At 38.4% G+C, this 22,857-nt stretch overlaps 1 protein-coding gene across 17 annotated transcripts in view; it reads left to right on the top strand.

The window, feature by feature from the left end:
• Nucleotides 1-22,857, top strand: part of EFCAB11 (EF-hand calcium binding domain 11) — a 127,523-nt gene that overhangs the window by 5,535 nt on the left and 99,131 nt on the right. For 8 of the 17 annotated variants that reach the window (XM_081047514.1, XM_081047513.1, XM_081047506.1 and 5 more), the window contains exons 4-5: nucleotides 12,692-12,823; nucleotides 13,672-13,762. In XM_081047514.1, the coding sequence (XP_080903640.1) occupies nucleotides 12,692-12,823; nucleotides 13,672-13,762 (223 nt within the window). Of the gene's footprint in view, nucleotides 1-12,691; nucleotides 12,824-13,671; nucleotides 13,763-14,647; nucleotides 17,225-22,857 lie in introns of those variants that run through there. The other 9 variants (XR_013993291.1, XM_081047516.1, XM_081047511.1 and 6 more) reach the window with 3 other exon arrangements.

Here is a 22,857-nt window from a genome sequence, read left to right as displayed (position 1 = left end):
GGTGTTTGAAGCTGTGGGAATGGATGAGACCACCTAGCAAAACAGAATGGACTTTTTTGAACTTTAGGAACTGTAGCCATTAGAAGTCAGGTAGAGGATGAGGAAATGGAAAAGGAGACTTAGGAGGGGCTGAGGGGCAAGAGGAAAACCAAGAATTTTGAATCAAAAGCCAAGAGAAGTGGATATTTCAAGGAAGAGGTTATGGTCAACACTATCAGATACGCTGTGGAGAAGTCAAGTAGCCTAAGAACTGAAGAGGAGCCATTGGCGTTAACAGCTGTGGGGCTTTCAGTGACTTCAGCGAGAGCAGTTTCAATGTGTGGTGATCGCTGAGGCCATGCAGGAATGGGTTGAAGATAGATGGCAAGTGACAAAGTGTGACAATGTGAGTAGATAAGTCTCAGTAGGACCAGAGTGGCTGTTAGCTTTTTTTTTTGGAACATGAAGAAGTCTCTAAGCTTAGCAGAATGATCTAGTGAAGAGGGAAAAGGAAGATGACAGAGAGAAAGAGAGATGCGTACTGTTTGAGGAGACAGGGCCTAGAGCATGCTGGTTTGACCTTTTAAAAATTACCTTTTTAAGAAATAATTTATAATAGTACAGAGAATAGCTGTATACTCTTTACCCAGATTCACTTATTGTCAACATTTTCCTCCGTTTGCCTTCTCATTTGTACTTTCTACCACCACCCCCCCTCTTGCCACACTGTACATCGCCACAGCACACTTATCAACTTCATAAATTTATATTGATACAGTATTTTAATCTAATTTCCCGTCTATATTCCATTATTGTCACTTGATCTAATAATATCCATTGCAGCATCTTTCCTTATTTATTACAGGAATTTTTCTTTGATGTCGTGTCTCTTTAGCGTCCATTACTCTGGAATATCTCTGTAGACTTTTTTTTTTTTTTTTTTTTTACCTTTTTGTAACTTTGGTATTTTGGGGGAAATAGCCCACTCCTTACTGGTTTTTTTTTTTGTGTTTTTTTGTTTTTTTGTTTTGTTTTTAAGAACAGTCCTCATTTTGAGTTCGCTTGATGTTTCTCTGTAATTCGGTTGAAGTTTAGCATTCTCAGCCACAATACTATTTATGTGATATGTTGTTCTCATGGTGCCACATCTGGAGGCACACAATGTCCGTCTGTCTTTCCTAGATAATCATTTTTCTCACTGGTGGAGATGTTGTTCAGTTTCTCCATTGTATTATTTCTTTTTATGTTTTCTTCCCTTGCAACTAATAAGTAATCCGTGGAAGGACACATTTAAGATATTGCAAATATTCTGCTTCTTAACCAAGTTTCCCCCTAGATTTGTTATCCATTTATGATTCTTATTTGATCCAGTTTTTGCTATAATGGTTGCAAAGTAATGATTCTCTAATATCAGTGCTTCTTTCAGTTAACTCTTGGTACTTTACCATAATCAAGAGACTGCCTTTCTTCCCGATTGATTCATCTATCTGTCTATCTACCTATGAGTCTATCTATATCTATCTTATCAGTATGGACTCATTAATTTGTATGTTTTTAATGATTTAAAATCCTTTACTGTATAGTGCTCAACGTGACCCAGGTTTGGCCATTGAGTGCGTCCTCAAGCTGGCTCCTCTGTTCTTTTGACTGGTTTGACTTTTTCTTTTAAAAAAACAACATGGCTTTATAAATGTTAGATTTACAAAAGAGTTTACTGGATTGTTTTTCTATATACAAGGCTTAGTATCACATAAGAAACATGAATTTTAGAACAATACTATTGCTAGGTGAACATGTTGTTTGCTTCCTCTTTACCTTGATGGAATTTCCACGGGTTATTCAAATATTGTTTCTTTAATGTTCAGTTAGGTGGAACTTCTTGGTCAAGCCTCCCCTACGTTTTTTTCTTTGGGTACCTAAGTGAATATTCTAATCTACAAAGGTTTCTGTCTTCTGGACATTTCCAACACTTTTTGCATTGATACGGTTTCTCTCCTGTAGGAGTCCCCTGAAAGCCAGTGATTCTGTCTAGATGAAGGTCTTTCTGCACTCATTGTATTTATGTAGCGTTTCTCCATTTTGTGACTTGTCTGATACAGCAAGAGTGACTGTTGCTGAAGGCACCCTTACATTCATTATTCTCATAGATTTTCTCCCTTATGTATTATCTCTGATTCTGAGTTAAGGATTTGACTTCACACAGGTTTTCTTTCCTTAACCAGTTTTTTGATGTACAGAGAGGTGTTATCCTGGAAGAAAGATTTCCCACGTTCTTTATAGGGGTAGTAACTTCTCTGATGTAGAGTAAAGGTTAATTTCCAGCAGAACTTCCCACATTCTGTATCCTAAATTCCCCCACACACACATGTATTATCTCATGTTTAGTAAGATCTGACTTCATAAAATGGTTTTTCCACATGTGTTCCATTCATATGGTTTTTCTCCTGTATGGTTCTTTTGATATACAGTGAAGGGTGAATTCTGGCATTAGGGTTTCCCACCTTCTCCCCCCGAGTGCTCTGGTATAAAGTAAGGGCTGATTTGTGGCCAAAGGATGTTCCAAGAGTCTATTGTTATTTTCCTCCCATATGTTTTCGTCTGACGTTTGAGAGAGGGTTGACTTGTGGCTTAAAATATGCTCATGAAATTTATGAAATGTTGTCTCTTTTATGAGTTCTCTAATTCTTGAATTTTGACTGTGTGCAGACATACTTCGCATATTTGTTGCAGTGCTAGAGCTTCCATTTGATGGGGGTTCTGATGTACATTGGAGCTTTAGCTTTTGGAGAGAGCTCCTCTATGGTCATGTGGCCTGTCCCATGCCTGAATTCTCTCAGAGATTACCAAGCTGCCTTATGATGAAACATTTTCTCAAATTCATTGTGGCCTAGCGATTGCTTCCTAACTGCAATTTTTTGATACTGAAAATTGTCTTCCCACTGAGGGCTTTCCGACTTTGATGATATGCCCCTGGACCTGCTCCCATATGCATTTCCTTGCAATTAACATCAAGGCTATGACATCTACTCTCACATCCACTTCTCAATCAAATCATTAGGATGCTTCCTTTCACAGCATCTTTTCCTAGTAATTAATTTTAAAATGTATTTCAAAAGGTTACAAAGTAAATTAGTCATCTGAGAAATTCAGGGGAAGATTGGGTTGGAGGAATGAGATCAAAGTGTAGGTAGGTGTTTAGCACCTTGCTCCAAAATTACCGTGAAAGGACTCTTCTTAGTCTACAAGCTTCAGTCTTCTACCTTCCTCTCCTGGTCTTGATACCAGTGTCGAATTAACTTTCTCAAAGCGTCTCTTCATGATTTAAAGGAATAGACTTATAGCCAGGGCACCAACTCTCTAACTAGCTTCAATTCGTGTTCCCTTGAAAGGGCAGACTCAAGACCACAAACATCCAAGAGAGAGAGTAAAATAGCCATCCTAGCAAGAAATTGCTGCTGAACTCTGGTTACCGCTAACATAATTTTTTGCTACTAGGACTTTTCAATACTGAACCAATTTCAGAACATCAACTCCCTCTTATCTCCTTTTCCGTGACATGAGTCATATTTATATGTTCTTTTTCTTGCAGGAAGAGGCTTTCTGTACAGATTAAATGTTTTTTCCAAATATGCATAATCTCTCTCTCCTTAACGTTTTGATCTTGAAGGAGAACTGAAATGTTGGCCTTGGCTTTCTGAGAGCTATTTATTCAGGTAATCAACTTTTCAAAGTTATTCTGGGTAGCTGTGACCTGGGAATTCTGCTAGCGGTAGCTCTTCTTCCATCCAAAGTCGTGCCAGGTGTCCAGCATGCCAGGATTCTATGTATGGTGCCCAGTTCCCGCCTGGCTTCCCGGGTGAAGTCCAAACTCACGTCCTGACTTGGCAGAGTCCTGACAATGCACATGCTTCATGGTACCTAAACTTGGATGCCCAGATCCTAATTCCCAAGAGCTTCTGGTCTCTCTAAAAGTGGGTCATTTCTGTAGAGGTTCCTTGTGAGAATTAAGAGTGAAAAGTTTAAGTCAAAGCTATTAGAAATAAGAGTAAAACGTCTCAAGGAAAGTCACACTGGGAGAATTTGAGGGCAGCCAGAATGAGTAGCAAAAAGGTGCTAATAACCTTTGTATAGGTTCCTATAACCTAACAAGCAAATGAGTGTTAGCAAAAATAGTTTAGGCACCAGAAGCTAGGAATTATATATGTGAGAGAAAAAACTCAAGCCACTATTTTAAGGAAGCAGCAGATCACTGTTGGGGTTAGTTCCAATACACACTATTGCTGCCTCCTTTATAGGGTTTTATTTCATTACAACCCTGGTCCTCTGTGACAAATTTTATATCTTCTCTAAGTGCAGAGAATGAAAGAAGTTTGTAAGTAGAAGAGACCTAGAAGCTTAAAGAGGCTAAGTAATTTGCCAAAGCTAGTAAGTAGCACACCCCAGGGTTCTGATCGCCATGCTTACCCCCTCAACCATTTGATAAACCCTTCCCTCGATTGTAATAGTGCCATGGGTCTTATTAGTTACTGGGACGGAGCTGAGGCCCGTGTCCATTCCCCCAGGAACTTAATTAATCAGTGAGTTGAAGTTAGGAGTGGGTCGTTAAACAAAAGACTGGTTCTGTGCAGTTGCCAGAAGTTGATGCCGACTTTGGTTCAGAGCTACCTACCATTCACAGCAAATAGGGAATCACAACCAACAACAGTGGTCAGTATCCATACAGTAGAAACTCCTTTTCTAGAGAGACGCAATTTTGCGTGGCTTGGGTTCGCTCTTCCACAGTGTCTCATAGAGAGGAGACTGACGAGTGGACGTTGACACCCACAAACTGTTCTGTAAACACATCAGTGAGTGTTGTAAGGCTATTCCTTATACTTTCTTCACCGTAGGCCAGTGTTGAACACCATCCACGTCTGGCCGTTTCCATGAAGGGCAAAGACTGTGTGATCGCAGATGATTGACTTCATTGTGGGATAAATTGTAGAGTATTTTATAGGAATCACAGTAGCTGAGAATGGCGTGAACATTGCCCCACTGAATCCTCCCACAGCTGTCTGTGTGTTTTTATCCCAGATCCATGTAAAATGTGCCTACGGGGGAAACCAGCATAAAGTACATCAGAATTTTCTTTTAACTGGGTGATGAGATAGATTTTCCTTTTTTTATTTCTGTTTCCTTACATTATTGCCCTTTTAGAACAACGAACATATTTTACTTTCATGCTTAAAAAAGAAAAAGCTTCCTAGGAACTTTTAACCCTTAATTTTGAATGATGGGAAAATCAAAGAGATTGATTCATCGTAAAGGTGATTATGGACTGTTTGGCTCAGTCATGCTATTCAGTGTCAGTTCAATTGAAAAGTAATTTATGGAGGCTGAGGTTAATGGCCAGTTGGCTTGTGTGCTTTTAGTTATTACTTTCTTATCTGACTTGTTTTGAACCAGACAGTTGACTATTATATACTTTCCCTAAATTTAAATTTCTATTTTCTAGTCTTTCAAATTCTACGTAAACACCTTTTGTTGTCGTGTATGTTTTGTTGTTTTGGGCTCCTGCCTAAGTAACTAAGACCACAGTATAGCAAAGTTTTGTTTGTTGGACTTCAGATTTCAATTGTCCTCTTAGTTCTTTTCTATAGTCAGGAAACAGTATACACATTAAGGTTACTTACCTGTCCTTGAAATCATAACCCTAGGACCATTTTGTGGTATCACCCAGATATCCACCCCCAAATTTATTTCTTTACCTATTTAGAGAATGCTGAATAAGTTTCATTGTAAGGATAGAAAAGTTTAGGAGACACAGACACTGACCTAAAGACATTTAAAAAAATAAAAATAGGGAATAAGGAAGATGAAAGAAGTATTGTCGCTTCTATTATGGCCGGATGTCACATGGATACTATAGACAAGAAAACCTCTAGCAGTTCCGTGGAGGCTGGCACTCCCTTCCTGCACATGTGTGGGCTGGAGCTGGATGTGGAAGGGTGAGTGGAATGTGCAAAGGTGGAGGAGCAAAAAGAGAACATAGTAAATGAACGAATGCAGTGCGATGCCAGCTGCGAGCTTGTCCTCCAGCTCCTGGGGCGCTCTGCTCTGCCCGTGCCAGTGCTGATGCAGAACTCAGCTTGAATTTAGACTTAACCCATACCCTCCAATCCCATAAAAACATTGCCTGTCAGGTAGGCTTTGCTGAGGCATTTTGTTAAGTACAGAGAAGCGGCTTTATCACTCACTCTCCACAGCTAGCAATCGAAAAGGCCAGATTAGGGCTTCCTCTTCTGTAGGGGCTCTTTCTGCATGCCACCCCTGCGGAGTTTCTCTCACAGATCTCTTCCCCTACCATGTCCAGTGTCTGCCTCAGTGGCTGAAATTCTTTCTCCCAGAACCCTGTCCCTCATTTTACAGTACCCCCTCTTCCCTACCCCACCTCAGCTTTGCATACGCAAAGCTATCAGCTATCATACTGTTAATGAATCTACCGTAAACAGTATCCACTTTCCTTGGAATATTGTTAGCCCCTGAACCAGCCAGGAGTGTAGCGCCTACCTACAAACAAACTGTTCAGAGTAAGCTGCCCTGATGGAAGCTGAGAGTTGGGAAGAGAGGGTTGAGGACCAGTTTGCCTAGAAGGCATAATGAAGCTTGAAATTCCAGAATATGGTATCAGGACTTTGTACTGTTAATACTGAGGAACCTTCGAAGGTTTATGAGCAGGAGATGTACATAATAAAAAAGGTAACGATTCTTGTCCATTTCTTACAGAAATAAAGTAGGTTTTATTGGTTCAGCTTTCTCAATTCTGCTCTAACCTCTTTTACTCTTCCTCTTCATTTCCTTCCCAATGATATAGTAAAAACTTGATTTCTTCCATGAAAGAAGATTCTTTTGTCTTTATTTCCCTACTCTTATGTAAGAAGCTGGAAGAAAATATTAGTCCTCTGAATTTACTTATCCATCTTCCTGTGATGATTTACCATCATCAATGCCACTTTTTTTTTACCTTCTGTCCTTACAGTATTTTTATGTGAACACATTTCACCCTTTTTTTCCCCTCATGGCCTCCGGAAAGACATAATCTGAATTTTATTTCTCAAACTAGAGAAGACTTGCATTATTCCTTTTAAAAGGTCACTTAATCCTTTTTAAGCCCTCATTTTTAGGCATTTTCAATCCTTGGAAAACTTATTATGTGGCACAATGAACGTGATCCCTCCCTTTTGTACTAAATCTAGGAGCAGACTTACAGTCTAAATAACTTGGCATTTTGATTGTTTTCTCCTTCACTCTCCCCGGGCTTATTGCAGTTTCTAATTTAAGCTCACTGTGATAGCTAGAAACTAGACTAGTACTTCATTTTCAGGAGGATTTCTCTGTGTGCACTCACCCTGAAGCTTCGAACTGTGAACCACCAAAAAATAATATACATAATGAAACTTTCAAGGAAAATATTTATATAGTTTTCTTGGACTTGCTGAATATATCCACCCTTGTAGTGAAAGATGATTATCCTCCTAGGAAACTGCTTCAAAACAAAAAAACAGAAAAGATAACATTGCTAGTATGTCTCTCTATATGACATATCTATGTCACATGTATTAAGTTATTTGGAAAGTAAAATACATGTATTCATTATAGAACACAAAAAGGGTCCATCTTGCCAAGAGTGGATTATAAAATGGAAGGAAATGTTTCCAGTGGTATGAAAAGTGCACAGACTTGCAGAAGTCTAGAAGGATTTGTAAAGATCATTGGTCCCCGTGGTCTTTCAGGCATGATCCTCCATCCTGGGTCCTGTGGGGGCACTTCCAGGGGCACTGCTGGTCAGGCAATGGTGGGGAGCCCACCTCTCCCCAAACCGAATAGCTCTGCCTCATCTCTACAACGCATTAGGCGTCCCTACAGCTGAAGAAAAAAAAAAAAAAGCCTGCAAATTACTGACAGTCCAACTCCCCAGACAATTTCTGAACATCTTCTGTAGACAGATGAATAATACACTCCGATATTTATTCAGGTCTGTGTGGTTCCTGACGTTTTGTGATCCTCATCAGAAAAGCGTGTTTAGGTAACTGATGAGTGGAACAATGTACAGAGAAGACCCAATGTTGTATTTAAAATTAGAATGTTCTGAACATATTCTTTCCCTCCAGGGGTGGACACAGGTAATGCACGTCTCATTGGGTATGAAATCTGATGGCAACAGAATTACCATGCATGATGTGCTTCCGTGTATAATGCGCACCACATTTTGGGCCCAAACTTTCAGAATTACAAAACACAAGAACACACAAGATAGAAGAAATTTTGTGTACTGGTAAATTTATGATATGCGCACATCATACAGCTCTTTGTTGTGAGTTCCTGGTAAGTTCAAAACTGATTATCGTATTCCAGGGTATTATTTTGCATATGAATATCGTTATTGATATTCAAAAGAGTTACATTTTTGACTCACAAGCATAAATAAAGGAACTAAAAACATTTATTATATATAAGATATGGAATTGTACTACCCATGTATAATGTGCATCCTTATTTTTCCCTCCCAAATTTGGGCAAAAAGTATGCATTATACACAGCAAAATACAGTATTGCAAGTTTTTGTGAAGTGGTAATTTTAAGTTTGAATATTGTGACAGCAGGTGGAGCTAGTAAGAGGACCTCTATTTCTTTGCAGCTTAAAGAACAGCAAGATTCATAAAACTTACGTCATGTGTTTACCTTTCAGAGCTTCAGGAATCGCAAGCCATTACGCATTGGCTTTGGGAAGAGGTCATGCTGCTCCAGTGTGAGAGCCAAGCTGAAGAAAACCTCTGTCCTTTTTAGGAAAGGGGCTTGATGTATTGCTATGGAACATTAGAACAAGTTGAGGGCGTGTGGGGCAGGGGGACAGCGGGGATGTTGGCATGGTTCAATATTACCTAATGACCTTTAGAGTATTGACTTCAAAAAATAAGATGTATGATCCTCTGGGAAAATAGTATCAAAGATTTGATTACATATATACAGTTATTTGTGTTACTAGGTTGTTTCTCATAAGTGATGATAAACATACAGTTGAAATCCACATACATTTTCACTTAGGAAAAACCAAAGAACATTTGCTTTTTATCCCACAAGATTATGAAATAGAGACCTGAGGCCTTTATAGCTCCAAATCCCAATGAGTTTTTTGAATATGTAATTTAAAAGATATCAGCACTCATGTACTTTTTGTCTTGTGAATCACACAAGGAACCATGGAATTGTGCTTTTTATTCTTACCATTTCCCTAAATCAGATGCAATGATAAGTAAAGAGAAAATATAATCCATGCTTTTCCTTTACCTCTGTTTTTTGTTTGTTTTTTACTATATCATATGTAATTGGGGTTTATGAAATGATGATTTATTTTGCTGGCTATGGGAATAAAAAGTGACCTGCCTTTTGGTATTACCATGTTTTGCCGTGTATAATGGGCACTTTTTTGCCCAAATTTGTGAGGGAAAAATAAGGGTGCACATTGTATAATACGTGGGTAGTACGAATTCTGTATCTATATAAATGTTTTTAATTCTTTTATTTATGCTTGTGACTTAAAAGTGTAACTCTAGAAATCAATAACGATATCTGTATGCAAAATAATACCCTGGAATATGATCATTGTTTTTGTTGAACTTACGACCAACTTGCAACAACGAAGAGTTCTTGGCTTTCTATGATGCGTAAATACCGTAAATTTCTTACCAGTATATAAATTTCTTGAACCTTGTATTTGTTCTTGTGTTTTGTCATTATTTTTATCAAAAATTGCTTATACCATAATATGTTAGAAAAGAAATGCTAAAGTTCCTTTATAATACAAAAAACAAGCACCTAAATGTAAACAAATACAAATTTGAATTAAACAATTGAAATGAAAGCTTTTTTCCCCCCTGAAAGTTTGGGCCCAAAACATGGGTGTACATTATACATGGGAACGCATTATACATAGCAAAATATGGTAGCTTACAGAGTTTTAAGAGTTTTAAGATCACTTAAACTATTTTTATGCTTTTTTGCTGAAAACTAGAAATAATATCTTCCTATTATTTATTCAACAAACATTAATGAATGCCTTCTTATATGCAAAGTATCATGCTAAGCACTGGGGCTAAAATTTTGAACAACATACAGTGTTTTTCCTCAGTGCGTCTCAGGCAGATGTGTGACCAAATAATGACCAAAGGACCCAGTAGATTCTATGATTATGTTGTGAACAGAGGGCTGTTAAGTCACAGGAAAGAGACTCGACTGAAAGAAATCAGGGTAGCCTTCAAAGAGGAGGTTAAATCGTTGCCTCTGAGAGGAGATCTTAAAATTCACTAGGAGGAAAAGGAGAGCGCACATTCCAGGCCAAGTATCCAATGCATGCAATGGTATGGAGGCCTGAAGAGAGCCTGTTGTCTTGCGGAAATGTTGGGAAGTTTGCTAGGGAGGCTAGAAAGGTCGGCTGGGGCTAGATTTGAAGGGCCTTATAAGATATGCTTTGGTCATTGAACATATTTAAGAATTTCAACTAATCTAGATGCTATTTAATTGATTAGCTTTGGTGTTCATGAACTAAAGTTAGGGGTTGGATTCTGTGGGAACATGGCCTGATGACTTCAGTTTGAAGCTCAGCTAGCAGTTTTAAATATGTTCTCCAGTCCCAACGGTGGTGAGCTGAGACTGGAGCTGCACCAATACACACTCTAACTACTATGGGGGAAAATGTTACATACACTAGTTCTATGCAATGCATATTTATTGAGCACATGCCAAGCACTGTGGTAGGTGCTGGGAGGTAGGTCTTGTTGCCTAGAATATATCCAGTTGCTTACTTGACTTTTGCTCTTGGTTGTCTCCAAAGCATCGAACATTTAAGTCCAAATCACAACTCTCATCTCACTCCCAACTCCTGTTCTTTCCCTAGCCTTTCTCATCTCTTTAAAATGACTCCTCAAACCACTGGGTACTCAAGTCAGAACGCAGGGGTTATTCTTGACATCTTCTTTCTCACCTGCCTCATCTAGCCCTTCATGTGTTCCGAAACTTCTGGAAACCTTCCCCTCCTCTATTCTCACTGCCAGGACCCTAGCCACCACATCTGCCAATAGGCTCCCCACGGGTCTCCCTTTTTACATTTTGCTTTCTCCCAGTCCTTTTTCGAGGCAACAGCCAGAAAGATCTTTTAAGAAATCTAAATCAGATCATGTCGCTTCCGAATTCAAACCTTTTATTGACTTCCTGTTGTAACTTATAAATGAAAGCCAAATTACTTCCTGTGGCACACAGGCCTGTGCGTGCTGAACCCTGCCCCCCACCAGCCCTGCCTTGTATCGCTGTCTTGCTCACTACATGCACCCACAGTGGCCTTTTCCCACCCCATGGTTTTGGCATCAGCTGTTTCCTCTGCCTGGAATGCTCTTCTTTCCATCCTTTACCAGGTGGTATCTTCTTATCACTTAGTTCTTAGCTTAATTATTAACTCCTCTGAGAACTCTCGTTCACCAGAGCCCTCTCTGCAGAAGGATTCCTGTGACTTAGAACCTCCCATTTTTCCCCTCATTGTACATGCCACGATTTATATTGCATATTTGCTCAATTGTAATTAACCCTGTATGAGCACTGTTTCCACCACTAGACCAGTAAGTCTCATGGGACTGAAATCCTGTGTGTTCTCTTTTCCCCTCTGTTTCCAGAGTTTGACACAGTGACTGGCACACAGTGAGTCCTAAACAGTTGTATGAATCATTTAAATACCAAGATAGATTGATTTTTTTAGTTTCTAAATCTTTAACTACAAATAAGAAAAATGTGGAAAATTACGAAAACTGTCTCCTGGTTTTTACCCCCAACCATTGGAACTATTTTAGGAAAAGTATGCAGCTCAGTATCACCTCACCAAAAGGAAAAGGGTATGAGTTTTTAGAAATTAGCACGTGGTTATTATTGTATCTATTGGGGCTATTTTTAAGACAGTGATACAGATTTTTAAAGGAACTCCTGAGTTACAAAAATGAACTGCTCTTTTTGTATATTTAGGGGTCAGGTCACTAAAATGTTTAAATTCTTGTCTCCGCTCTTTAAATCTCCTACAAAGATCACATTAGAATTCATTTTGATAGACTTTGTAAGCACAGTATCCAATCTCATATGATCATGCTGGGCTCTTTTATTATGAGAATCACAGGAAGCAGAGCCCGAGGCTGCAGAACAGTCATGGGGTGTACCCAAGGCTGGGGACGGTGCCAGCTCTATTGTTTATGGAACATTCTCTCCACCTTTATCTGTGGTGCGCAATTGGTATTGACTTTTGAAAAACTGCTTCTTCGCCCTGATCTCCCAGTTGGAAAAAAACCCCGCGGTAATGACATCTGGCTAGGAAAAAAGGGGATCAAAGAGGCAGAAGGAAAGAAAAATTATGAGACCTTGTTTAGTATGTAGTTTTGGGCCCGTCTGTTAGATCTGTTGTAGGGCGGAGTGTTACACTTTTTTTGAGGTCACCATTCCTTTATCCCCTGGAAACACCAGTGAACTACAACAGTCTATTGCGTTTGGCTATCGCCTGATAGTGTCAGGCCTACTAAGCATTTAGCAAAATGTCTTTTCGGTATAGATCTTAAGGAATACATAGTTGTTCACCAAAATTAAGGCAAAATTTGTTCATGATAGGTATCACTTTATATTTATGTTTTGTTTTTTCTTAAAGAGGAAGACAATTTTTCCCCCCAACTTTTAGGTATATTACTTGAGGAGTTTTTAAATGTTATAAGGAAAAAGAGGGAAGCTCAACTATATCGGAACGAAGTAAGACACATCTTCACAGCTTTTGACAGGCACTGTAAGTCTCTTTAAAATGTTTTGATATTAGAAATTGCTGTTAAGGCATTAACTGTGAATGGGAACATATACTCAGTAAATCCTATAAATGTCCTTGGAAATTTATTTTACTCTACTCATTAGCTATTACCTTAGATGTTGGTGCGAACGCTTTTCCCATCATGATCTTCAGTTCTTGACATTTGCCATGGATGAAATAATATTTACAGTTATACAGTCGTACTTAAGATTATAATGGGGACAGCGAAAGAGCTGGCCATGTGCGGTATAGGTCATGAGCCACCTACGGACATGTAGGAGACGTGTGGCTTCTCCTTCAACTCCTGCTTGGACCCACACTGGGTGTGGCTGGGATTGAGGGGCTTCAGACCCTCTGCATCCCACAGATCACACACAGGACAAAAATACTTGTGGAGTCCAGGGTCAGTATCTTGGTTGCTGTTATAGTTTCCCTCTAAATATTGCTATATTGTAATTCTAATACCAAGCAAGAAAAGAAAGCGAATTTTGAAGAATAAACCATTTTGGCAATTTATAAAGACTGGAAGCCTTATGCTGTTGTTGCATGGTGTATGTCTTTGTAGTCCTGTTCCTGGGACTCAGAGCATCAGCAAATGATAGGACCAGAAGTGGCCTTTGAGATTACCTGGTACTGCACTGAAGGAGAGTATTACTAGATTCTTAAATTCTTCCAATGAGAATCTGAGATTACCTTATGTGTAAAATCAACTATAAATTACTGCTCCTCTCCTAATAATATATATTAAAGTATGCACATTTTATGGCTAAATTAACAATTCGTAGGGTTAATAGAAGTAAGCGAATGTTTTATATTTTATTTTCAATTAGATCGTGGATATTTAACTTTGGAAGATTTCCAAAAAGCATTTAAGCAGGTGGCTCCCAAGTTACCAGAAAGGATTATTCTCGAAGTTTTCAGGTAAGCACCAAAACCTTCACATACACCCACCCCCTGATTTACATTTCTTTTTACAAGTTTTAAGTTTCGGGGACAACACTTCTTTACGCTGATGTTCCTTTCCATGAATGAACATTTTCATCTCAGCATATTTTCATGATCTGGGAGAGAAATTTACAGTTAGCTATTAATGCACACTTATCCTTGTTAGTGGGGTGCTTGCACACGAAGGAGGTGCATAAAAACATTTGTCGGTAGGGTGGGAGAGGAACAGGAAGGAAGTAGAAGGTCTTTGTATTTTTATTATATTTATTAACTGAAAAAAAGGAATGAAGCTTCACTATTGAACATGGATACTGGTGTTCTCCCGTGATCATGAGATGCAGGTTAAACATAGTTCTTGAGTTGTCTGGAGAGAAGAGATGGCATTGCTTAATGGTGGCCCCCTCGTTCATTTGTTTTCAAAGTTACTGATACACATAGGCTGCAGCACACACATGCCTGATACAGTAGCTTTAAGACTGTATTATATCATCTTTATGAACTATTCCTGGCTAAGTGGCCACATGGCTTAAAAGCAGTTTGTGTTAGAAAACTGCAGGTTGAAGGTGGAATGAAAACTGAGCCAGCACATGTTGACATGATAAGATGGTGGAGCTGCCTCTTCTCTGACTGCTAGTGTGAGCTCTTCATCAACCCTGTCACCTGATGTGTTAGTTAGGGTTCGGTATTGCAGCGAGAGCCAGAAACCCCAAAATAACGAAGCTCAAGGAAGATAGCAGTGTGCTTCTCTCTCACATAAACATGGGCAGTGCCAGGCTGAGCTGATGGCAGCGCAGTCACATGTGGATTCCTCCTTTCTTGTTTGGGCTGCCTCAGCACCTGGCTTCTCCCTCTTGCTTCAAGGCTTGCTTCAACTTCAGCCCTCAGACTTGAATTCCAGCTGGATAGGAAAAGGAACAGAGGATGCGCTCCTCCTTTTGAGGCTCTGTTATTTCTACTTACGTCTCAGTGACCCAAACTCAGTTCCAAGGACATGTGTCGCTGCAAGGTGGGGACAGGGATGGAAAATGTCATCTTTGCTCTAGGCAGTCACATGCTCTCTGAGTTTCTGATATTGAGGAAGAAGGAGAGAATGGATTTAGGGGGGACTTCTGGGAGTTACCCATTTGGGATAAAAGTAGTTTCATGAAATCTGACCAGTAGTCAGCCTTACCCACTAGAAATGATCAGGCAGGTTATTTGAAGTAAGGATTCGCACTCACTGTTACTAACAGTGACACATATGAAATTCTTTAGCTGCATCACAAGCAAGTTATTGAGCACATGATAGAAGGAGAGCAAAGGCGTTAAAGCCACGTGTAGACCAAGTGCCATAGGACAGTATTACTTAGAACTGGCACAACCAGTTCTTTAAAATATAGTAGCATCTTTGTACTCACTTTTTGATGAGGTGAGTAATGAACGGCAGTGTATTTATACCACCCAGGGGTTGTGTTTAACAAAAGAACAAAGAATTGTTACTTCACTTTCCTTTTACAAAAAGACAAGTGTCAAAATTTGCTGACCTTTATGTGTGAAGTGGTTTCAATAGGAGTGGTTTCATAGAAATTTTTGAAAACACACTTAAATATAGAAGCAATGTTTTAACAATGAGTGAGAAAGTCACTGCTCAAGAGAAACCTGTGCTACTGGGAGAGCATTTTGAAAAATGGGGGTTTGGAAATGTGTTTTTTGTTGTTTTTTTTAAAATGATATGTGTCACCTAAAACCCTTCATATCTGCATGTTCAATAAGTTGAAAATGGAACGTCATAATCTGGTAAAAAAAAAGAACTTGCAAAGTTTCAGTGATTTTTAGTTTTTATCTTTACTTTTTAAAGATAGAAAAATGTAATAGCTTTAATAAGTTTTGAAGAGCAACTAATATCAGGAGGGATGGACATTTACTAGCGGAATGTCAGTTAGCAATAACAAAATAATAATTAAAAAAACCCCACCCTAAACCTTTTCCTTATCAGAGATGGAATTAAAACCCGAGGGACTTGGTGCCATGATTCCCTTGTTCCATTCTTATCTACGTATCCTCATGACATATCTCTGACAGCCATTAAAACCAAGTATAAAAACAAATTGTTCAGTCACAAAGGATTAAGATGAGATGTTCAGAAATAATGAAACATATTAAATCATGTTCCTGATAAATATGATTAATAATTTCTAGTGACAGCAAAAAGTCATTTGCTATTAACAAATAAAATATCCGTATCTTTAATTTTGAGAATTTCTGTATTATGCTTTATAATGTACACAACATATTAATATAGTAGCACATGTGTATATAACCTATACATAAATATATACCACTGCAGTATACAAAACAAGGCATTTTAGTTCATTGAACATGCTCTGTTTAAAGTGAAATTTGTATTATTATTATTATTGCACCACAATCCGTAAATCAGAATAAATGATGCATAATAAGTATTAAATGAAATTGTGGAACCAAAAGAGAGAAGAATATTTTCTCTAACTGTAAATTGAAGTAGTCCGAAGAAACAGAGGTGTTTAACTTCCACACATCTCTCTGTTTTCGTGGTGCAAAGAATTTTCAAGAATAAGAAGAAACTCAGCTGCTGAGGCTGTTAGTGATGCCGAATTATGTAATGTTTCTAAAGTTAGAGGCTCCCTTTTTGAGAAGCTTGATTAGCGTAACCTTTGACATAATTGACCAGGGTGAATGGAGTCCATTACCCAGGTCCACAGTTACCCTGAAGAATGCTGGTATCTGAAGATCACTAAAAGAGGGCACCTAGAAAGGGAGCCTTCTGATTAGACCAGAGTTATCTGTGGTTTTAATGATTGAAGAAGTTTTCATAATCTTCCATTCATTGACTGCCAGATTCTTCCCAAAGAAACTTCTAAAGCATCAGAGTAGTCTCTTTCAGAAGTACTTGCCCTTATTACACTTTCATTTTACATGCCAAACCAGCCAACCATAACAATAAAACCAACCAACCAAACAAAACAATTCAAAAAGACAGACTTGGAGCCTAAGGCATCAATGAATCATTTCATTTTATAACTTGATAGAAACACTAGTGTGTCATTCATTAAATCTGAGGGTGTTCCAAGAACTAAATGAGATATTTTTATAAGGTTTGTGAATTGTTGCCTAACTACTAGTGGTGTTTACTTTAGTGATTTTATCGTAAATAAAAGCAATGTGGTTTTTAAATCGTATATATGTGTTGTCAGAGCTGATAACATTCACATTCTATTTTACGATCATAATCTCTTAGGTTTTAGTCTTTGTTCTACAGTTAAATGGATTCAAAGCTCACCTCCAGGCCTTGTGCCATAGTTTCTGCCTTGCTGAAGTTGATCCTCTAGGAGGGATCTAAGAATCCTGGTGTCTGTCATATTCAAAAATGTTCATCTGGGCCATTGTCCTTGAATAAAAATACTTACTGGAGTGAACATTAACATAATTGAGTCACTTTCTTTTTCTTTGAGAGTGTTGATTATGCTTATGTTGAGAGTCCTTTTAAAGTTTTTGTTGGTTTATATTTCATTTGCTTGCTTTGCTCACCATGTTTCTTAGTGTCTTTTCAGTAATACCTGTTCTCCTTTGCGCTATATCCAATATAGCTTTTTTTCCCCCTATTATAGTTTTATTTTTCTCTTACATTTCTTCCTTGAGCGCTATCTGCTGATGTTTCATTTCCTTTTGTTATTTTTCTGTATGTTGTTATTTTCTAATATCTCCTCTTAGCCTTTTTATATCTGCTTCCAACTCTTGTTTTATGGAGGTGTTTGCTTTATTGGGGGAAACAATGATTTCTGAGATTTTATTTTTAATGGATAATTTTTTGGGGGCTGCTAATTATAGCTTTTTTTCATATAAATTAAGGAAAGTAAGTTTTCTACTGAGGGAAGGGTTTTGAGGAACAAATTACTTTCCTAAACCAAGCGATAATTATCTTGTGTAAAAAAAAAAATTGGTACTAGTTTATATTATTTCTAAAGGTATCGTAAAATCTTTTTACTATTTGTATTTCAAAATTTGAGATTCCTTTCAGTATTTAAAATTTATAACTTTGCTTTCCACTTAGAGCTGATACTCACGATTTGTATAATGTGTTCTAAAATAACTGAGTGTATTTGTGTAACTAAACTAACTTTTCTCTACCCACTGCAAATTGCAAAAGTTCAAGAGGTATGATAACTGAAAATACTGTTTATGCAATGGAGTTAATGTGAGATAATAACGCTCTTTCTTGCACAAAAGATTAAGGCAAACAAACAAAAAATCTTTCCTTTTTAATGTGACTGTAACTTACTGAAAACTTTGTAATGCTATCTTTAAAAAAAAAACAACAAAAGAAAACTTTCAAAAAATCTTCAATGACTCTAACAGGTAAAGTTAAGACTGTTTAACCTGGCTCTCCAACATCTGGTTAGCTTTCCACACTCATCTTTCATTAGTCCCAAATTCCTGTGTTTCCCTTGGCATAGTGTTTGTTCCTTTGAATGTGTGATGGGTATTTAAACGTCATTCTGTTTCCCTTGCTGGCAATGCCTTCCTCTACTCCATAGCTGTCTACCTTAGTCCTATCTTTCATGGTCCTGCTCGATATAGCCTTTTTTCTTCACATCGAACAGCCTTGTCTCCTAGCTCTAAAGTTTGACAATACTTACGGTTGTGGATTCTTTTCAGTCACTTACTTGATAAACAAAAGTACAGTCTTTAGGAGTATCTCCATAAAATACTACAAACTCTTTGAATTTATGAGCTTATCTACAACTTCCACTGTCTCCAGCCTATTGCTTTATGCATTGTAGTCACTTAATAAATAAGTGTTGGTCCATTGTCACTCTAAATGCCCAGTGACGGTAAAATTCTAACTTAAAGTTTTCTTCATGGTTTTTATTTACTTCTTATAAACTAGGAAAGAATACATTAAAATGTAGTCAAGAGCTTTATAACCACATGTGGCTTTGCTTTCCATTTTTGTCTTTCTCCATGTGATTTTCATGAATTAATCTCTAATGGCCTCTCTTTGCTTTATTTTGGGGGCATTTTCAGCTCATGATTTAGCTTCTGCCATCATCAGGAAGCTGGCTTAATGTTCTTCCTTGACTTTGCCCGTCATCAGCACCCTGTAGTGTCTCTGGCTGGTGTTTTTCTCTGCGTGGATGTGTTTACTTCCCTATGCCTAGGAGCCTTCTCCATCTCGTCGTAAGCACTGAGATCTGCACATTTGCACCACCTGTCTGCTGGCAAAAAGCTCTGGGAAGCTTCTTCTGTTTCCCAGACATGAAATGAAATGTAGATGTACAGAAAGCCGTCTCCCTGACCCAGTGTGCAATGTTCTGAGTGCACAGGCGGGTTGTCAGATATTAATGTAATGTGGAAATACTGAGGCAGCATTTGGGGACATCAAAATGCTCTCCAGTCACAATAGGCGCTGTTTAAAGTTATATCTTATATTTCTGGTGTTAGAATCCCATTCTTCACATTGCATAGGGAATATCAAGAAATACAGAACATCTGATTCTCTTTTTTGAGGTATTAAAAATTGGTTGACAGTAAGAGCATCATGACTTGTTGACTAAAAGTTTTCAGTGTCAGAGTGTCGATGGGGGTAGGGGCTTAGGAATGCATTTTTTAAAGGGCGTAATGGGTATTCTTTTGGCAGAAAAATCATATATGCCTACATCACAGCCATTATAGAGGGAAAGGTCGTTATGAGCTTGGGTAAAATGAAGTAACAGACTCTTCTGTTAAGCTGAATGGAAGAGCGTCTTACAGAGCCGAGGGTCCTATAGGAAAGTGACTTAAGATAACAGTTGTTTTTGCAAATCATTTGCATCTCTTTTACAGTATTATTTTTCATTGTGTTCTTTAGCTTCCTGTAATTCCTTTCTACCAGCAGCCAACTTGTTACATACCATTTTCTTGGACAATCTCTATGAAGAGAATTTCCCAGTCATTATTTTGGGCATCAGAAGGATTCTCTTATAAATGTAGTCATGTGACCTCAACAAGATCACAGTTATTATAGTGAGTGTCTACTTGGGTGCATATGGTTATTGATCTGTAAGTATCTACATGCTGCTGTGTATAGAAAAGTATAAAAAAAGACTAGAAATCCTATCTCAATTCTTTGTAACCATACATAGATGTGCACGCCTGGTGTGTGAGTGTAACGGCCAAAGAAGGAGACATCTTGAGTTTCCAGCTCTTATTTCACAAATTTTTGTATCTCCTCTGCAGTTGTCATGCTTTAGTTTTCATGTCAATTTTTTGTTTCAAAATTTTATGATCAGAGATCCCCTTTTCTGATTAACCTTTTGTATGTGATCGCTGTGGGGAGTATGGATGTGTGTAAGCTTTACAAGTGACCTCACATTTCCTCTGGGGACTTTCACATGTAATATATGGAATAAAATATTCCATATATTTTTGTACTTTAAAAATCCAGCTATAGAAATAATCATAGTCTAATCATTTTAAGAAAATGCCTGTTTTTCAGAGTATTCTTAATCGATTTTGCTCCATGGACAAAAATTATATCCTTGCATTTGAGGATAGTCCGTTACCAGCATAAACTTTATAGTGGTGACACAGGAATTGAAGCTCAGAAATGCACCAGAAAAGAAGTACAGGAGAGTATTGACTTTATTACAGAGACTTTCTTCAGTTAAACTAATTTAGTTCATGTTATCAAGGATATATTATTTAACTGGAAGGAATATTTAATCTCTTTCACATGTAAGTTGTCCAGATTTTGTAGTCCTCTCATGTTAAACCGCTCCAGATACAAATTCTATTTATCCTTCAAGGCCCAGCTGTTAAGATATTTATCTTGAAATCTAACCTTACTCTACACCCTACCTACCATCTTCCAACCCCCCAAAAGGAAGTAGTCTCCACCTTCTGCTTTAAACTCCTAATCTGTCATAAATATCTTTCTTGTTTATGTTTATACATAGTTATTGCTGTACATACATTATTCCCAGTATTAGAACGTGAGCTCGACATGAGCAGTCACACTAAGCTATTCATCGTCACGCTCCCCACAGCACAGTTTTGTACACGTTGAATAGATGCCTACATTTTATGTAAATGAATGGCTTATGTAGTGAGCAGACTTTTTGTTATGCATTTTGTTTGCCTCTCCCAATGCCACACTGGTGCCATATTAGGGTTGGGTAATATAGTCAGCGCCAGGGCTGGGAATCAGGAGACTTGAGTTCCAGTCCCAGCCCTGCCGCTTACCTGACTTCCCACAAATCACCGAACCTCTGTGGCCTGCACTCTCCTCATCACAGAAATGAAGGTATTGTGTGATATGACCTGGCAGGCTTCTTCTAGCTCTGAAACTCACTGATGGGTTTATCTATCATGGAGAGAGGACTGGCAGTCGCCTTTATTTTCTCTGTGTATCACAGATATTATTCAGAATCCACCCCAGCATGAATACAGATGTGGTCTGTCAGTGTGACAAAGACTGCTCTCGAGAGGAAATTACTGGGTTTGACAGCTACCCAACCCAGGGTTTAGTTTTTGAGATGTCACTATAACAAGTGTGGTGGCCAACGTATCCAATTTCTCATCTACATATATGGTTGAATACACTGTTCTTGCTGTAATAGCACGAGGGCTGTTTTTCTTTTAATCCAACTGTCACATAAGAAACTGCTGCCATGGTTTCTTTCTTTTGACCAAATGTTGCTAACCCTTTCACTCATCCTTGAAAGTTATTAATGGCTGCATATCATGAATGTATTCATGCCATTTTCCTTTATAGAAAAAGGAATGCATTTCTTAATGTTTTTCTTTTGTAGTAAATAGCTAACTTCTGGGTGAAATTTTTGATAATATTGTGTGTTGTGTTTATAAAGTAAGAAAACTTGTTCTTAATAAAAGAAAATTATATTTTATATGCGATATGTAAATGAGCATTGTTTTAAGATGTCAGGAGAAAAATAGGCTTAGAATTAAGAACTGCACTTTCAAGTTTCGATTGTCTTCCTCATATATAGCCTAAAATCAGAAGCACATTTCCAGTACTGTGTTTTTATCTATGAACCTCTGAGTTTGTTACCTCATGTCCAGCCATCTTGTTACCCACCTCCTGTGCAGTCATTCTCCTCCATCAGGCTGCTTTGAATAGATATATTCTTGTCATGCAAAGAGTGCTCCAAAGACCAGCAGTATCAACATTAGAGAGCTTGCTAGGAAAGCTTAATCTCAGACCTCACTCAAATGTACTGACTCAAATGTGTTTAATATGATCTCTGGGTCATCCATAGTTTGAAAATCATTGGCTACCCTCTAGCTAAATTTTGGATAATGAGAGTAAACTAGCATCACTTTTTGACTTTAATAGCTTTTCATTGCCTACCAGATAATGTCTAGATTCCTTAGCCTGTCATACAAAGCCCCTGCACACACAGAGAGACCTGACGTGCCTTTTTAGCACATCTCCCAGCATTTCCCAAATCCAAAATTCTACTCCACCATTCTGATGTACTTGCTATATCCTGATCCTGTCTCATTTCTCTTCTAGCATTTGTGCTCATACCAGGTTCATGGTCCTCTATCTCCTCTGACTCTCTCAGCTAGATGTCTAAATGGTATCCATTCCTTAGCGAACTTAGCTGAACTCTGTCTTCTGTGCAGTCTTCCCTGATCACTGCAGCCCACAAAAATTTCTTCTTCCTTAGAACTCCTGTAGCACTTGCCACATCAGTGCATCTTATAATGGTAACCACAGTAACATTGGCAACTAACATTTAGTGAGTAGTATGTACCAGACATTGTGCTGAATGGATCCTCACAGGAACCCCGAGGATTAGGCTCTATTCCCATTTTGCAGATGAGGGGAAAGTTTGGCGAATTCAAGGGACTGGCCCAGGGTCACCAACTGCTGAGGAATGGAACCAAGATCCATACTCAGGCAGCCTGGCTTCCGGGCTTGTGCTCTGTCACTGTTCTGTTCCCTTCTCAATTCTTTAACAATATAAATGTCCCGAGGGTAGAAACCATGCCTTTTATCACCACAGTGTCTGGCATCAACCTGAGGAAGAAGGCACGTTCTCTCTGCC

This window comes from Rhinolophus hipposideros (genome assembly GCF_964194185.1).
Source record: "Rhinolophus hipposideros genome assembly, chromosome: 5".
NCBI classification, from domain to species: domain Eukaryota; kingdom Metazoa; phylum Chordata; class Mammalia; order Chiroptera; family Rhinolophidae; genus Rhinolophus; species Rhinolophus hipposideros.
The sequence above is the reverse complement of the archived record's forward strand: the minus strand, read 5'-3'. Positions and strand labels throughout refer to the sequence as shown.